The sequence below is a fragment of the Erpetoichthys calabaricus genome, chromosome 3 (assembly GCF_900747795.2).
Source record: "Erpetoichthys calabaricus chromosome 3, fErpCal1.3, whole genome shotgun sequence".
NCBI lineage: Eukaryota > Metazoa > Chordata > Cladistia > Polypteriformes > Polypteridae > Erpetoichthys > Erpetoichthys calabaricus.
In genome coordinates this window covers 171965158-171981827 of record NC_041396.2, presented here as the reverse complement: position 1 = coordinate 171981827, position 16670 = coordinate 171965158, and the positions used below count along the sequence as shown (strand labels likewise).

Genomic DNA, 16670 nt, shown 5'->3' with positions numbered 1-16670 from the left:
GAGGACTGGGCAATTTAAAGACAGGTGTAGTATAAAATTTCGGTGGCAGGTGCACCTGTTCCATTCCGTATCTATAAGGCGAGTTATGGGAAGAATAAAGGGGCTGTCGATGTTACAGTCTGAAGTTTTGGAGCACAGTAGAAATGGGAAAGGTGGCATCTGATTGGGATTGTTGGAAAGGGTATAATACATTTTAGCCTGGATTTGTCCTATGGGTCTGGTACTGGACAGGCAAAGCTGTTCATTCACATTATGATGAGGAACATGAGATCATGTGGAATAACTAGTTTGGTGGATATGAAAGATACTATATAATAGATAAATTGAAAGGCACTCTATAATAGATACGTGTGCTTCAGTTTGTACCCCCAAAAACTGTGCCCCATCCCACATTTACTTCACCAGCCGCCACTGTACAACACCTTGTAATATAAGAATTAGTTTCAGTTAAAGTCTACAGTAGAAGTAAGCCATTTACGCTGTGGTCAACTGTGCTTCTGTTATTTGGCCCATTCATTTCTACATTTTCCTTTATTTAATGACATTGTACATGGAAGTGAAACAAAACACTTTATGAGTCAACCAACACTTTATTCTTCCCCAAAGAAAATGTAAAATATACCTACAATAAATGCAACGAGTGTTTCAGAAACCGCTTGTCCTTTGCTGGCACATTCTTGTCCAATTTCCCGAATAATGTTCTTGATGACGCTTTCAGCCTGTGCGTGCGACATTCTGTAAAGAGGAAGGCAAACGTTAACAAACTATCCTTGAACCCCCTACTCCCCGACCACATCTGGACGTGTGGACGATGTCAGCGTGCACAAACTTAATCCGCGCTCATGCTAAGAACTTCTGGAGCTGAGAAGACGCAACTGAAAGAAGAGTGGAAGGCGATCTTCGTGCACTCATGCACCGTTAATGCAGCCGGTATTTCGTGTAAGCAACGGCCGCTATCTGCTTTATACAATCTGGCTGGGGCCTTTGGGGTTGACACCACACTGTTTACTAATGTCGCCGCTTTCGAAAGGGTTGCATGAAACTGTCTCCGAGACATCACACGCACTCCGATTTTCTCTGCAAGCTTCAAGAGAAGGGTTAATGTGAACTTTCAAGTTTCAAACAATGGCCGAAGCGCGTGACTACACATTGAATTACATTTAGTCAATGCTTAAATTATTTGTCTGTTACTTTTCTTAAGATATTTAACAGAAGTCACTTACTCTAGTTGAGCAATCTGCGAAGCCTCTTCTGAGCTAGTCTAGGATACAGGTGCACGCCTTGTTTAGTTTAACATCGAGTTGCTATGGCGACTAAAATTCGCCGCTGATTAGTCCAAATACAGCCAATGAGCGCCCCGGAAGGCGATCGGGTCCCCGGGAGGGCGGTGTCAAAGAGGGCTGAGATTCCTAAAAGCAATGTAGCTCTGTGGCGTTTATATTCGAAACTCTTGCAACTTTAGTTCGAAATAGTATATTTATTTGAATCGCATTATTCTAAAACTAACAATGCAGCTCGTTTAGTACATTATGTGTGATTTATTTTTGACGTTTATTTTAGCCTAAAAGTACCAGGACAGGTGCATCCATTGAGTTCCGCCAGTGCACTGAGGTGTTTCCTGTTGTATTCGGAGCCGATGTAGCGGAAAATTGGAAAATTGAGACACCATAGAGTTGTTCACAATAGCGAAAAAAATGTTAAAGGAGCCGCAACGAAATGCTATCATGTCACTTTAATGGTCTATCTATCTAATGCGCTGATTACAGCTGAAACAATCTTTAGAGCAAGGGAGGTCGTCTTGTCAGTAAGTAAAACCTGCGCAAATGTTAAAGAGATACTTAAAAAGAAGAAAAAGTGACCAGCTTTTTGTTCATTCGCGAGTGGATTGATTATAAGCAGCCCACAGCAATCGGAGCGCAAAGTGTACCAAACATAACATAAGTAATCCGATACAGAATGCAAAAATTAACAAGTGGCGGTTCGTTTGTCCATATGTTGGTTTTGCTGTACTGTCCTTTGTATCCCTGTCATGTATTCTTTTGAGCTCGGTTGCATTTTAAATCTGCCTTGTGATTAATTTTGCTGCGGAAAGCGCCCCTCCTTAAGGAATGGATAATTTTTAAGTAGTAATCATTGATAAGAGACTGTCAACGGAGTTACTTAGTCAAATACTTCGTGCTAAAATGTACCATCTTAAATACTAGAATTTCTTTTTCCCGACTGACTGTAGGGTCCCAGTTGGGGAAAAAAAGTAATTGGATTAATTTGCTGCTACCGTTACTTTACGTGTGTATCGTGCATTACCTGCAAGGATGGAATAACCATTTGGGACTAACGGGACAAACACTGTCACACCCTCCCTTAATTGCTGTGCAGCGCTGTTGAGCCACAAACTGTAAAAAGCCGGAGTAGGACCGAGAAAGAGAGAGGGTGACCCACACGGCATTCGTGCACCTGTCAATTCTATTCGTGACCTTGCCTGTTCAATCACATGATCGTACTAACTCTATCCCACAACGTACCAATGCAAACAAGAAAGATGCAAGTAATGAAATAGACAAATTACCGATTTATTAGCAAGGGATTGCAGCTGGGTCAGCGCGTACTGGTCAATACAATGACGTTTGTTCTTGCTGGTCTCCTCAGAACAGTTGTCAATATAATTTATTAATCAAGTGCCCTGGGGGAATCCGTAGTGGTCCCGTAACCCAGGGGGGGCTGCCACCTGGGCACTTGGAAGACGCAATGCCTTCTCCCATTCTTCCATACTGATGGTGTCCCAGCCTCACAATATATATTTAGACTGCATTCATATAAGTATTCAGACCCCAAATTCAGTACTTTGAAGAAGCCCTTTGGCACCAATTACAGCTTTGAATCTTCATGGGTAAGTCTCAACGAACTTTGCACAACTGGATTTGGGCAGTTTATGTCATTCTTTCTAGCAGATTCTCTCAGGCTCCATTAGATTGCATGGGAGGTGTCTGTTAATTGCCACCTTCAGGTCTCTCCACAGAAAGAGGAGATTATTTCAGCATTTTGATAGTAAAAGAATAGTCAAGGGGTAGGTGAAGTGTATCAGAAATAGTAAAGGGGAATTAAAATATACAGAAAGTTAAAGAGCAAATGCTCTAAACTTGTATTTTTCTAAGCTAACCTTGCAAATAGTGGAGCCCAAGAACAGGATTATTTCTTGTCTTGCATTAACACTAGAATCACCAAAGCCTACGAAAAAACTTGTAAATCCGGCCCACCTGAAATCCCCCCCCCCCCCCCAACCACAGAACAGGCACAAAGTTCTCCCAGTTCCAACTTCTTCCATTTCACAATTGTTGAGGCCACTGTGCTCCTGGGACCACTTCAACTGTTAGTAATGGTTTTATATCCAGGTCTTGATCTCTGCCTTACTCCGATTTCATTGTAGAGGCTTATAGAGAAATCCTTGGACTTCGTATCTTGTTTTTTGACCTAACACACAGTGTGAATTGTGGGACTTTATATACACAGGTGTGTACCTCTGCCCAATCAACTCTGTTCATCTCAAGGATAAATAAAGCAAACAGGATGGACATGACCACAGTTCTGAGTGCCACAGCAAAGGGTCTGAATACTTGAGTGAATGAGAGATTTTAAGTTTTAATTTTTAATAAAGCTGCAGTCAGGACAGTCTCCCTCCAGAGGAGGAAGAAGTGATAGATAGATAGATAGATAGATAGATAGATAGATAGATAGATAGATAGATAGATAGATAGATAGATAGATAGATAGATAGATAGATAGATAGATAGATAGATAGATAGATAGGCAATTAAAATTTGTCAAGCTTCAGAAAGCACAAAAAATACAGCTAAAGGTGTTTGACCCAGATGGCGAGTACGCAGCAGGTGACACAGTGCAAAAATGAGCAAAAGGAGTTAGTATAGATTAGTCACACAAAATTAAGCAGAAACAAACATCAGGGATTGTGTCTGTTGTGGGACCAAGCATGCACCAAAGAAATGTCCAGCTTATGGCAAAGACTGTTGGAAATGCAGAAAGAAAAATCACTTTTCAATGTGCTGTTTCTCCAAGAGAATAGGACAAGTTGTAGAGCAAAGCAACAGCACTTGAGATGAGGACAACATGTTGTCTGTGGAGGCTGAGACTGAGGAGAGTAGTAACAAGGATGAGTAGACAGTAACTTTAAATATTAACAGAACAACAATTTGAAATTAGACACAGGTGTGCAGGTGAATATACTGCCAAGGAAAGACACTGCTAGATTGTTCAGAAAGTCTAAAATTAAACAGGAAAACTAAATTTAAGAACTACAAATAATGAGCCATTTCCTACTAAACAATTATGTAGTGTCACCCTATCGGGAAAGGGACATTCAGTCAATGCTGTTTTCTTACTGGTTGAGGATGATAGGCAGGCAATACGGGACCTGAACATGTGTGAGAAACCGGGGCATATCAAAAAAGTCAATGTAATTGACAGTAATTGAGTGACATCTTGAAACTCTTCCAAAACACAGAGCGATTCAAAAGCTGCAAATATATAGGAGATAGTGAGCAAATACTGTGAAGTAATGCAGTTCCAGTAATTCACCAAGCAAGCAAAGTGCCAGTAGCTCTCAAAGGAAGACTGAAGTCAGAGTTACAGTCCTCAATTAACAAAGGCATAGGGAGAAACACAGAAAAGCCAACAGAGTGGTTAAATTCACTTGTTATGTTATAGCAGACAAAAAGAATGGTGACTTGAGACTCTATATAGATCCAAGAGACCTGAACACATGGATTAAAAGAGAACACTGCAGATTATCAACAAAGGCAGATATCGCAAGTGCAATGGGAGATGGTTGCTTATTCTCTATATTAGATGCATCCTTAGGTTTCTACCAAATTGTCTTGCATGAAGACAGTATCAAATCATGTACTTTCAACACACGATTTGGAAGACATTGCTTTCTCTGTTTGCCTTTTGGAATTTGCTTAGCCCCTGAGGTAATTTACAGAACAGTGCAACATTGTTTAAAAGTATGGAAGGTGTAGGGATCTTTCTTGATGACACAGTTGTATGGGAAAAAACTCAAACAGAACATGATAAAAGGCTGTGTTGAGAACTGGAACAAGCACAAAAATCAGCATTAAAACTAAACAAGCAAAATATGAATTCGGTGTAAAAGAGAACACTTACCTTGGCAACAAATTGGCAGCAGCAGGTATACAGTCTGATCCTGTATACTCATAGCCATAGTTGAAATGCCAGTGCCTAGAGAAAAAAATAATTAGGTTTAGTGAATTATATGGGAAAGATTATTCCAAATCTTTTAGCCAATACAAAGGCTTTTCAAAGCTTATTAGCAAAAAACCCCGAATGGCAGTGGAAGCATGAACATGCCAAACATTGGGATATACTAAAAAAGTCTCATCAAAGAGCCAGTGCTACAATTTTTTGATACAGACAAACCAGTAAAACAGCTAATGGACACATCTAAAGATGGATTGGGAGCCGTATTACTACAACAGCATGGCACAAAGTGGTTCCCTGTAGCTTGGGCTTCATGAATGATGACAGCAGCTGAAATAAGTTATGCACAAACTGAAAAATAGTCATTAGGTGCAGCTTTGAGCTGTGGTAAGTTTCATGAATATATTTACAACAGAGAAGTTATACTTGAGACCACTAATAGACATTTCATAGAAAGTTCTCGAAGCTGTGCCATCATGCTTTCAGCGCCTTTTACTTCATCTTCAAAAGTATAATCTAACTTTTGAGTTCATTCCAGGCAAACACTTGATTGTGGCAGATTTCTCAAGTAGAGGAAGCTTGTTTGGTAAAGGATCAAGCAGCATTGAACAAGAGGTACAAATTCATTGAGACTGTGTGAAAGCCAAGTTCTCTGTGTCTGTAGAGACATGGATGCAGATTGCAAAGGCTACAGAGAGTGACAAAGAATTACAAAATATCATTCAGATAATTAGTTCATTATGTGAAGAGAAGCTTCCAAACCCTTTCCAACACTTCCGAGTTTAGCTATCTGTAATTGATGGAGTTTTCTTGAAAGGTAACAAAATAATCATACCTACTACAATGAGATCACAAATGACTAGCTCATACATGAAGGCTATTTAGGCATTAAGAAATGCAAAATATGTGCATGAGATGTTATGTTTTCACCATTTATGAATAGAGACATTGAGACACTTGTACAGTGATGTGACATTTGCCAACTGTATAAGTATAGACAGCCCAAAGAACCGCTTTTAGCTCATAACAAACCAAATGAGCCATGGAGAAAGATGGGAGTAGATTTGTTCCAGTTAAATAGGAAATGCTATTTAATTATAATTGATGACCACTCAAATGACAATAAAGTAAATCCAATCCAAAATACCCAGAAAATGCATTGTTGACAGATGCCACTGCAAATCAGTCATGGAATCCCAGTTACTCCAGTGAGTGATAATGGACCATAATTCAGCAGCCAAGAGTTTAAAGACTTTGCAAAACAGTACGGATTTAAACATGTAACCTCTACCCCAAAATACCCTCAGTCCAATGGATCAACTGAAAAATGGGAGCAGAATGTATAGCAACTACTGAAGAAAGCAGCAGATGCTATTGAGGATCTGTATCTTGCTGTCCTAAATTATAGAGCAGATTGTGGCCGATCACCAGCTGAGTTATTCATGAACAGAAAGTTAAGGACAAGACTACCATCAGTTCAACATCTTCTTCAACATACATAAAAATTCTCACAGAGGCAGCACAAATACCACCATTCTTATAACAAAACAGCACAATCTTTAAGTCCACTAGAGCAGGAGGACTTAGTACGAGTCAGATACAATGGAAGTTGGGGGCCATTTGCAAAGGTGCTCAAAGAGCACCATCAGCATGAAATTGGGTGTAACTGGGTCCATGTTAGCAATAGTTGATGACACATATTCAAGAGGGTTTCAATGATACTTCTATAAGTACCTTTTCAGACACCGACTGTGGTGTAAAGAGCATTCTACACAGACCTGCTTTCTCTCTTCCATACAACACCAAAATGTGGTGGTCCTGGTGGGTTGAATCAAAAATGTATTTTTTGCTCCACAATCTGTTTCTGAAGGTCTTGACTGAGGGTGGCAAATGCTTAACTCCCTCTCTTCACTATGGAAATTTGTGCTTTGGTCAGACAGTAGCTCATAGGGTGCGCCTCTTTGAGCTATGAATCTTCTGAGTACTATTAGGAAGGAATTCATGTTCACACTAGTGAGAACATCCAGACACATCGAGTAGTGAGACACTTGAAGATAATGCCCCATCTCTTCTCACAGTGTCTACCTATTTTAACCTGAAACATTCCAAAGCAATCCATGCCACTGCTGAAAAAGGCAGGTTTGTGAAGCTTCAATCTTGCTGGAGTCTGGTCAGCCATTTTAGGGACAAAAGGCTTTGCCTTCTAGTTGTGGCAATCCGTGTATTTGTGATGAAATTTGCGAATGGCTTCTTGGCCTCAGAGGATCCAGAAATTTCTCTTTAATTTGGCAAACACTCTCTGAGAACCTGAATGCCAAAGTTTGGCATTCTATTCTTAAATAACTAATTTAGCTACTGGATGGTGAGGATCTAAAGCAACAGGATGAATTGCTCACAATTCAATCCCTTTAATGCAATGCATTCGACCTCCAATTCAAATACATTGACAGGATTTGTCATACTCTGGTGTTAAAGTAAGAAGTCAGCATGTGGTAGGAACCAGCTTTCCAGTATTCAGCAACTTGTATTCCTCAGGAAAACTATCTAACTACAAACTTTAGAAAATAACAAATTCTGACATTCGGTAATCTTTAGCAATAAGAGAACTGGCCTGATCAACTCTCTGTTCTGAACAACAGCCTCCACCAGCTAATTCCAGGTACAGTATTCCCTAGGGTTAGGAATAACCGATGACGCCACAGAAAACACTATTCTGTCACTCTGCTTAAGTTTCAGGAACAACGACAACAGACGACATTATTGGCCATTCTGACTTTGATTTATAATAATGGGCCTGGATTCCATCTGTGCAGTAAAGACAATTCAGCTAGTGTTCAACCAGGTGTGAGATCATCTGCTGGGTTCCACATACCTCCAAGAATAACAACCTGTTAATTCTTGAATTTCAGCTATCCTAGTTCCCATAAATACCTTAAAGCAGCAGAATTCACACTGTAGCCAGGATCACACAGTTGTTGAATCAGACCACAGAACAACTAGATTGATTGTTAAGGTAAATTCATTTTCTAGAAGTTTGGTTTGCTCTGCTCTATTTAAGGGAGCACACAGCTCTAGTCTGGGTATGGTTTGTTGACACACTGATGCCACTCTAGCTCAGGCCATAATGAATGTAAGATGAATATTGCCATCTTTGGCTTCTGTCCTTAGGTAGGAGACACATTCATAAGCTTGCTCAGTGGCATCACAGAATACGTGAATCTGTCCGGGAAGGGCAAACAGGTCTACATCAACTGGTGTATAACATCTCAGATACTAATACTTATCATTGTGAGACATGCATCTAAGTTGGTACTGCCTCTCTATCAAATACCATGATATTTAAGATGGGCCTTAAAGTTGTTCTAAGCACTACCTTCCCACACTTATGTCAATGCCAGTGAGCTCTTTTCTGCCATTTCGCTTCTTGGCAGAAGCAGGGATTGATAAACTTACTGTATCTGTCGGCCAAGAACATCAATTTCATTGTGCACTTTACCTTAAACATTGCTTTTTGAAATACTGTAATAAGTACAAACTTTTAAAAACTATCAACAGAGAATTAGAAAGAGTCAAGGGTTTACAAGTTGTTTTATCACTGACAAAACTGTTTAGTTTTTGTTTTAAAAAAACTGAATTTTTTTATTACTATTGCTTAAAGTTTCTCTTTAGTCAGCTGGATTTTTTCTGACCATGTAAGTTTTGGAAACTGTCAATTAGTGACATACCTGCTGCTTATTAACAGGTGATCACATAACCTTATGGTACTGAACCTGAAGAATGTCAGCAGGGTGGGTGTGCTCACCAGGCAATCTGTACAGGCTTGAATATTAGCTTGCATTTTACAAAGCGTGTTAAATATAAATGTTATATCATAAGTATTTTTTCCATGCTAAAACTAGAGTCAGTGTCGTTTTGAATAATATGCAAGCATGAGATTGAGTAGAACAATGTCAATAAGGAACACTGCTCTGCTGGCCATTTTAATGGTGTGATACCTGTGGAAGAAAGTCAGACAGAAAAAAACCTAGACAGGAGGAAGTTTGTCAGCACGCATTTATTTTCTTCTCATATGGCCAGTTGTGTAGCGGGCAGGATGGACCTTGAGCAGAGACACAACATCTGATTTATAACCACTTTGTTATCAGAATAGGCGTACACAACACACGATATAAAGCTAACACTTTTACTGATTGGTCCTTTCTGGAGCATGGATTAATCAAGCTGTGTAATACTTTATTGACTTGCTTACCTCTTATATACAATCACTGATTACATACTGTCCACTTTATCTCCTTTATTCTAAAGGGTTAAAGTCCAGACTGTGCATGTACAGTTTAACATGTTTAGCATGATTATTATTCTGTATAGCGAGGCCAGTGAAGGCAGGCCAGTGATCTGTAGAGAATGGCGGGACACTGGCATGTGATAGGAAGGAAGGAAGAGTATCCTTTTCACAGATATATAAGCCTATTCTAAAATGTTATTGATTAGTTCCTGCCATATTTTAAAAAAAGTTTTGAACAGATCCTTTGAGTGAGAATTAGATTTTTTCCAATTTCAAATAGTAAAATATATTAAATATATTATAGGACATCAGTTACCGACTGACTTACAGGTGGTGAGTTGGGATTTTTCAAGTTGAGCAAGATAAGTGTATGTGCTAGTAGTGAGATAAAGGCAATTATAGCTTGTTTGTTCTTCTTCACATTAAGCCCATCTGGGTGTACACCAAACACAGCTGTTAATTGGTTGGGAGTGATTGTGACAGGCATTCAAAGATTTTTGTCCAAAATGATGATAATTTGGTCCATGCCCAAAACATGTGGCCCAGTGAGGCTGGAGCTAGATTGCAGAGTTCACAGATTGAATCTTGCCCTGGAAACAATTTGGATAGTTTTAATTGAGAAAAATGTGCTTGATAGAAGATTTTAAGTTGAATAATTGAGTGCTTTGCACTTATGAAGCTAGAGTGTATTCTGAAATGTTAAGTGAAAAATCCTTTCCCCATTGTTCCCTGGGATCTTTGAAATGAAGGGACTTTAAAATGTGTTTATAAATTGTGGAAATGCTATCTGAGTCTTTAAGATTGTTCAATATTTCTCCTGGAATAAAAATAGATAGATAGATAGATAGATAGATAGATAGATAGATAGATAGATAGATAGATAGATAGATAGATAGATAGATAGATAGATAGATAGATAGATAGATAGATACTTTATTAATCCCAAGGGGAAATTCACAAAATAGGTGGAAGGTGAGGAAAATTTGGCAAGTTCAGTTTAACAAAGTTTCTAGCTTGAAAGTAGTGGAAAAATTGCATTGATGAGAACTTGAATTTGAAGCTTAATGGCTCGTAGGGTGCAAAACATTATCGATGTATATTGATGATAATTTGTATTTAATGGGGCATAGAACAGGGAATATAAAAAGTACTGCAAGATTTTAATTCTATTGTAGATCAGGCTTGTATATGTTCATTGATTTGTGTCAGTGTCCAGGGGCCTCATGTATAAACGGTGCGTACACACAAAAATGTTGCGTAAGACCGTTTCCACACTTAAAACGTGATGTATAAAACCTAAACTTGGCGTAAAGCCACGCACATTTTCACAGTAGCTCCAACCCTGGTGTACACAAGTTCTCCGCTCGGTTTTGCAAACTGGCGGCACCCAGCGTCAAAGCAGTGCTACTGTTCTAGTGTGGTTTCCCTTTCTTTTTTAGATCCACATCCCTGAAGTGGCTTTATAATTACACTGAAATTAACCTCATATTGTTTATTAGTTTAATGCATCTGAGCTTAAGGGCTATTTATATTGATTTGCATATTCAAAGAGGCGTAATTCTGGGAGGAGTTGGGGTGGGACAACAGGCGCATGCACGTGCATTACTTTTCATGCTGACCGGGATTTATGTAGCAGAAGAACCTGGAAGGCATACACATAGATTTATGCATTTGGATTTTTTTGTGCGTAAGCACATTTCCGCTTTTGTCCTTACGGCATGTTTTAGTGTGAATTCTACGCACGGCGTTATGCATGAGGCCCCAGTCTCTGTGACATTTTTTCTGTTTATTTTCACATTTTTTTGGTTTTCTTCATTACTTTGTGTATATTAACACAAGGGAGACTGGGATTAACCAAATTTATTTTAGTAAAAAAAAAATACAACCATTTTGTAAAAAAGGAAATATTAATACTTATCTGTCTGTGGTCCTTTCATGGCATACTTTTGTTCTTTAATGCGTTTCTCTGCTATATATAAAGCATTTTGAAGTGGCAACTTTTTCATAAATTGTTCATTGTCTCATCAACTCCCATATTACACTTTTAATTCTATTTAATCCTACCCCGTAATGGTTTCTTTTCTGTTATATTAGTAGGGTTTGGAATTTTTGTACAGAACCTTTTCTGTTTTGATTTGTATCTTACTTAACAAGGTTTTTGGTGCCTTATCCACACTTTTTGGTCATAGTTACATCCCCACATCACATGCTTGGCATTTTCTATACTTCTGCGGTTGGATGTTGGGAATTTGTCACTCCAACTGACTTTCCTTTTAACTTGGTGTTTCTTAGTGTCCAGGATGTTGGCTTTTATTTCTCATGCCAGGTCAATAAATCTGTTTGAATATGCAAATCAATATAAATAGCCCTTAAGGTCAGCGTTCAGTGAAAAGGCAATGGCAAAATTACGGGGGCAAATAGAAGAATTTCAGCAAATACCAAGTGGAGGCAAGGAAAAACTTACTATTTATTTTTTTAAACAGTGGTATAAACAACAAAAGGAAGTTGATCGAGTGACATAGAGTGTTGGAGAAACTCGAAAGCTCAAGTTCACAAAGTTGCACAGTGCCCGAAATAAAAAAGAAGTTGTCAGATATCAAAGTCGCCGTGAAAAGGCGAGTCGTAGCCCACCGTCTGAGTGTCATATGGAAGCTTATTAGGGTACAGAGAACATAAAAGTAGAACATCATAAACTTCATCTTAAAATCATTTAATTTACTAGTTTCTCAAATCCCATCGTAACTAAAGTAGCATGTTACATGCTTTGTTTTGTATTTGATCTTCTATGTGCTCTATGTGTGTGAATCACTATGTGTTTCTTAAATGGGCTTTCTCTTCCTCCGACAGGACAAGAATCCATTACATTCGTAATATTACGGCTCTCTGAATAATTAAAATACTGAGATGTAAACGTGATATAATTTTCATTATGATAGGAGTTAAAGCATGTTATTAAACATGGGAACACGGTGGCACAGTGATTGTTCATGCCTCACGCAAGATGCTTGCTGCGCCGTGCACGACCTTCGATGAAGTAATTTATTGCAGCAGTACTGTCTCTTTCAAATGTACTAACCCCCAATTCCTGTCCTTACTTTTCTTTCTCCAAATACCCAATCGCCACACAATCAGCTCTGTAATAGACGTTAAGCCATCTGTAAGCTTAGAACGCCGATTCTTCAAAACTTTTAAGGAACACTGAAATATCTTCATAGTACATGTTTAATTATTCTATCCTTCCAGTGTTTTGGCAGCCCCAGCAAGAATACAGCGCGAGGCAGAAACAATCCATGAACAGAACACCAGATCCTTGCTAGCGCAGTGACACTGTGTCCTCACATGTTTAATTATTAACAATATAGATTACTTAAATGAAGTTAAAGTTTTATCTGTATAACATAAACATATTTTGCTGCATTTCATTTTAAAAATGATATTGTCATCATATGTAAATACGCGCTTTAAAAAGTGGCTCAGGTTGTGCAATATTATAACTGTAGTGCAAGTATACACTGAGGTGATTGTACTAATAAGTACAAACAGTTCTACAAGGAGCACTTGATGGGCTGATTGAGTGCATTTATAGTTCTTGGGATGAAACTGTTTCTGAACCGCGAGGTCGGTACAGGAAAGGCTCTGAAGCGTTTGCCATGTGGCAGCAGTTCAAATAGGCAGCATGGCTGAGGCATCGTGTGCTTGATGCTCTATACTGATAATTTTCTTTCCAATCAGCTGCTGTAGATCTGTGATTCCACACTCAGATACAGTGATATAAATACTCCGAGTGGTGCAGTGAGAGTAATATGGAAAAAGATGATCTTCTGTGGCAACCCCTAACGGGAACAGCTGAAAGAAGAAGGTGCAGTGAGAGTAACAACACTAAAGCAGCTATGGTATTTAGAATAGATTGACCATTCCGTGGACCATTATATTGTTACAGGTTAATTACAATCAGATGCATTAAACTAATAAACAATATGCGGTTTATTTAAATGTCTCATACTACATTCTGAAATTGTCAAATTGCTACGTTGTCTTAAACTGTTCCACATCCTGTCCTCACCATCCCTCACCACAGCATTTGTTGTGTCCATCCTTAGGTTTCTGTCTATAGACATAGCAACTACGATCTCCCTCAAAACATCTTTAAGCACTTCCAAGCTAAGAAATTCGCAGGCATTCTGTGATATAAATAGTCTGAAGTTAGCATTCATTTTTATTTAATTTTGAGGAATCAGGATAGATATAGAAATACATACATATCAGATTTGAATCTCTTGCAACATTAATTTGAATAGTCAAACATAAATAACAAACAAAAAAGCTCATAACATGGTCACCTTTCTCTGTAGTCTTAGTAGGCTATAGGCACACACTGTCTCCAGTGCAGCAGGTGTAGATTGTTGGAGTTGGTGGGGGGTCTGGGAGGCGTCAGCTGCCAGTTCGATCCGACATAGACGGATGGTGTCACTGCTTACAGACGTTATTAAACAGCCCATACTCTGCATAACACTTGTTTGTGCCCCTCTATGCAAGGTGTAAAGCCGTGTTTACATCAATTCCTCACAAAAAGCCTCAAGTAGGACACACATACAGTATCAGCACTGACTGTGATGAAGACAAATATGTTCTGATTTAGATGCAGCAGGCACATCATCACAACACACAAAGTTAGTAACGTTTTTATGTGCAGGTGAACCTGTTTGTGTTTGTGTGAGTGTGCATTACATTCACTTTTCCTTTTGCTCCAAATTAAAAATAAAAAACCTCAATTTGCACAACTTGGAAGACACTTTTGCATACATTAAGGTAAACATGAACTTTAATACCTGACAGAAAATACAAGTCTGCAAAATTAAACTCATAAAAGATTGTTTTAATTGTAAGTAGTTATGGTTACTTGTGTTCATGAACACAAACAAAAATATATAATTGAAATATTTCCATCATGTTACATTTCAGTACTAAATTGAAGGGATACACAGTTGATTTGTGTTTACAATATTCTTCTAAATCAATTTAACATGAAAGTATATTTGGTCAATCTAATATTTTTGAAAGTATTTGTAAAGAACACAACAACCCATACTCATTGGCTTACATTTAACCTTTGTAGATTTTGTCACTTCTTTGTTTTCTTGATCCAAAACTTCATTTGGCAACCAGTCTATGCCCAGTTTTTCTGGGGCATCCCTGTGAATCATCCTGCAGCAGTTCCCCATCTAACTGACATCACAATATCTCTCGTACCCTGATATCCTGATGGTATCTTTCATCCTGCACTTCACTCAATGCTGTAAGATTTTCAGAAGAAATTGCAAATGTGAATCCAAAAAGTGAAATTTACACTTGTATAGCAACTCTATTCCTCAAATTTAACAATACATTTTTTCACCATTGCATTCCCATTTGGGTCTTTATTGTTACCCAAGACTTTAAAACGACTTCTTTAAATAATACCCAAGCCTCTCTTTCCGGGCCCATTGATTGTACCATAAGATTCTACATCAACAATTAGATTTCTTATGTCTGGTATGGCATTTGGCAAATTTAACCTCAGAGAAACCCAGAAACTTAAGGCACAAACACATCAGACAGGCTCCATCTTTTGATAATGCTTTGACAAACTGCTTCATTAAACCAAGCTTAAAGGGGTTGCGGGAACACTTTATCAGGAACCACCAAGCTAGGTTTAATTATGTTTTTGGCACCAAACTTTGGCTTTCCAATGTCGGTTCTTGGCCCTGCTGTCACACTCATAGAGGGAACATGGGAATTTTGTGTGCCCTGAATGCTGACACAGGAAGAGACACAGAATATTCTGGTCTGCTCTTATGAACTAACAGTGGTCATTGTAGTTAATAACTGTTTAGAAAAAAAGAAGAAAAATCTGCTTTACTTTATACTCAGGATTTAATACTAGGAAATATTCAAATCAAACAAGTTATTAAAGTCAAATAGTGGTTTTAAATTAAGTATACTGTGAAAACAAAAATATATTTATATGTATGTAACTGACAGGCAAAAAAATGTGTTTATTTAAAAAAAATGTTATATGATGGAAAAAAAGTGTTTTCATTTTTTAATTTAGCACTGAAACATATATAAAGATCACATGAAATTATCAAAACAAGTTTTTTTCAACTATACCTGTGAAATTAGAAACAATGCCCTTCATGTGAATGCATTTGTTGGGCACGGATTTTATCCAGCGCTCCTAAATGTATCTACCAGAACCTGAATGAACTGCTGCCCTGTTAAAAAATGCTACATTTTACTCTTTTTGCCAATAGTATTGTTTTTCAGGTCATTTTTGTTTTTTTAACTCTTATTATGTAAAACATATTTGTTAAAAATGTGTCAACCTATGTTAATTTTGTTTTCCTTATTAGGTAATGGATGGGGGGGTGGGAGGTAAACACTTTTTGGATATTGTGCCCAGGCTAGAAGTCCTATTCCTCTGACTTAACACCCTTCGTAAAACCTAAAGCCCCACTGCCCCCCAAGGCACTGACTGAGGTTTCAACTTGTGTTGCTATGTACCATTTGAGGACATGTTTTAATTACTTCTCCTCCTTCCTTTTGTTGCCTGTATTTTATTTATGCTTACAGATCACACATTGTTACACATTTTCTGAAATTACTGAAGTTGGGGCTTCTTCCTTCACCCCCTGGAATCAGGTCTTCAGTGTTTTTGCATTTGCAGGAGCATTTACTAGACCTTGATGCATTGAAGACATAAAAGAGCAGACTAACTGGCAAAGCTTTCAAGGAAAGGCTGAGTTAAGTGCTTCATCATCTCATTGAACCTTATTGTCTGGATGGATTTTGAACGTTCTCTTCATGCCTGCGTGGCTTTCCTCCAGTCAATCCTCCTTTTGTCAACACATCCTCAAGATGCTCCGCATTGTCTGTGCGTTTCACTCACTCTTTCCTTAGAAGAATGCAGTGACATTCACCTTCCTATTCTTATTACTTTGCTGTCTGGCTCACGTCACCTACTCATTTAGATATTATTTATGTCTCAAATATGTCATGTTATTGGAATACCGAGTAGTCCTGTGTCACACATGTGCAAATAGGGGATAGTGTAAGGCCTTGGAAAATTGTACTGTTCCTCCAGAAAGCCAGGCAGCGTTGTCAACTAATGTCT

At 38.4% G+C, this 16670-nt stretch overlaps 1 protein-coding gene across 1 annotated transcript in view; it reads right to left on the bottom strand.

The window, feature by feature from the left end:
- Nucleotides 1-1314, bottom strand: part of cfap206 (cilia and flagella associated protein 206) — a 61148-nt gene extending 59834 nt beyond the window's left edge. Inside the window, exons 1-2 of the mRNA XM_028797527.2 lie at nt 1224-1314; nt 627-735 (exon numbers count right to left, since the gene is read on the bottom strand). Coding sequence (XP_028653360.1) covers nt 627-734 — 108 coding nt within the window. The 5' untranslated portion in view covers nt 735; nt 1224-1314. The remainder of the gene's footprint in view (nt 1-626; nt 736-1223) is intronic.
- Between the last annotated feature and the right edge of the window lie 15356 nt (nt 1315-16670).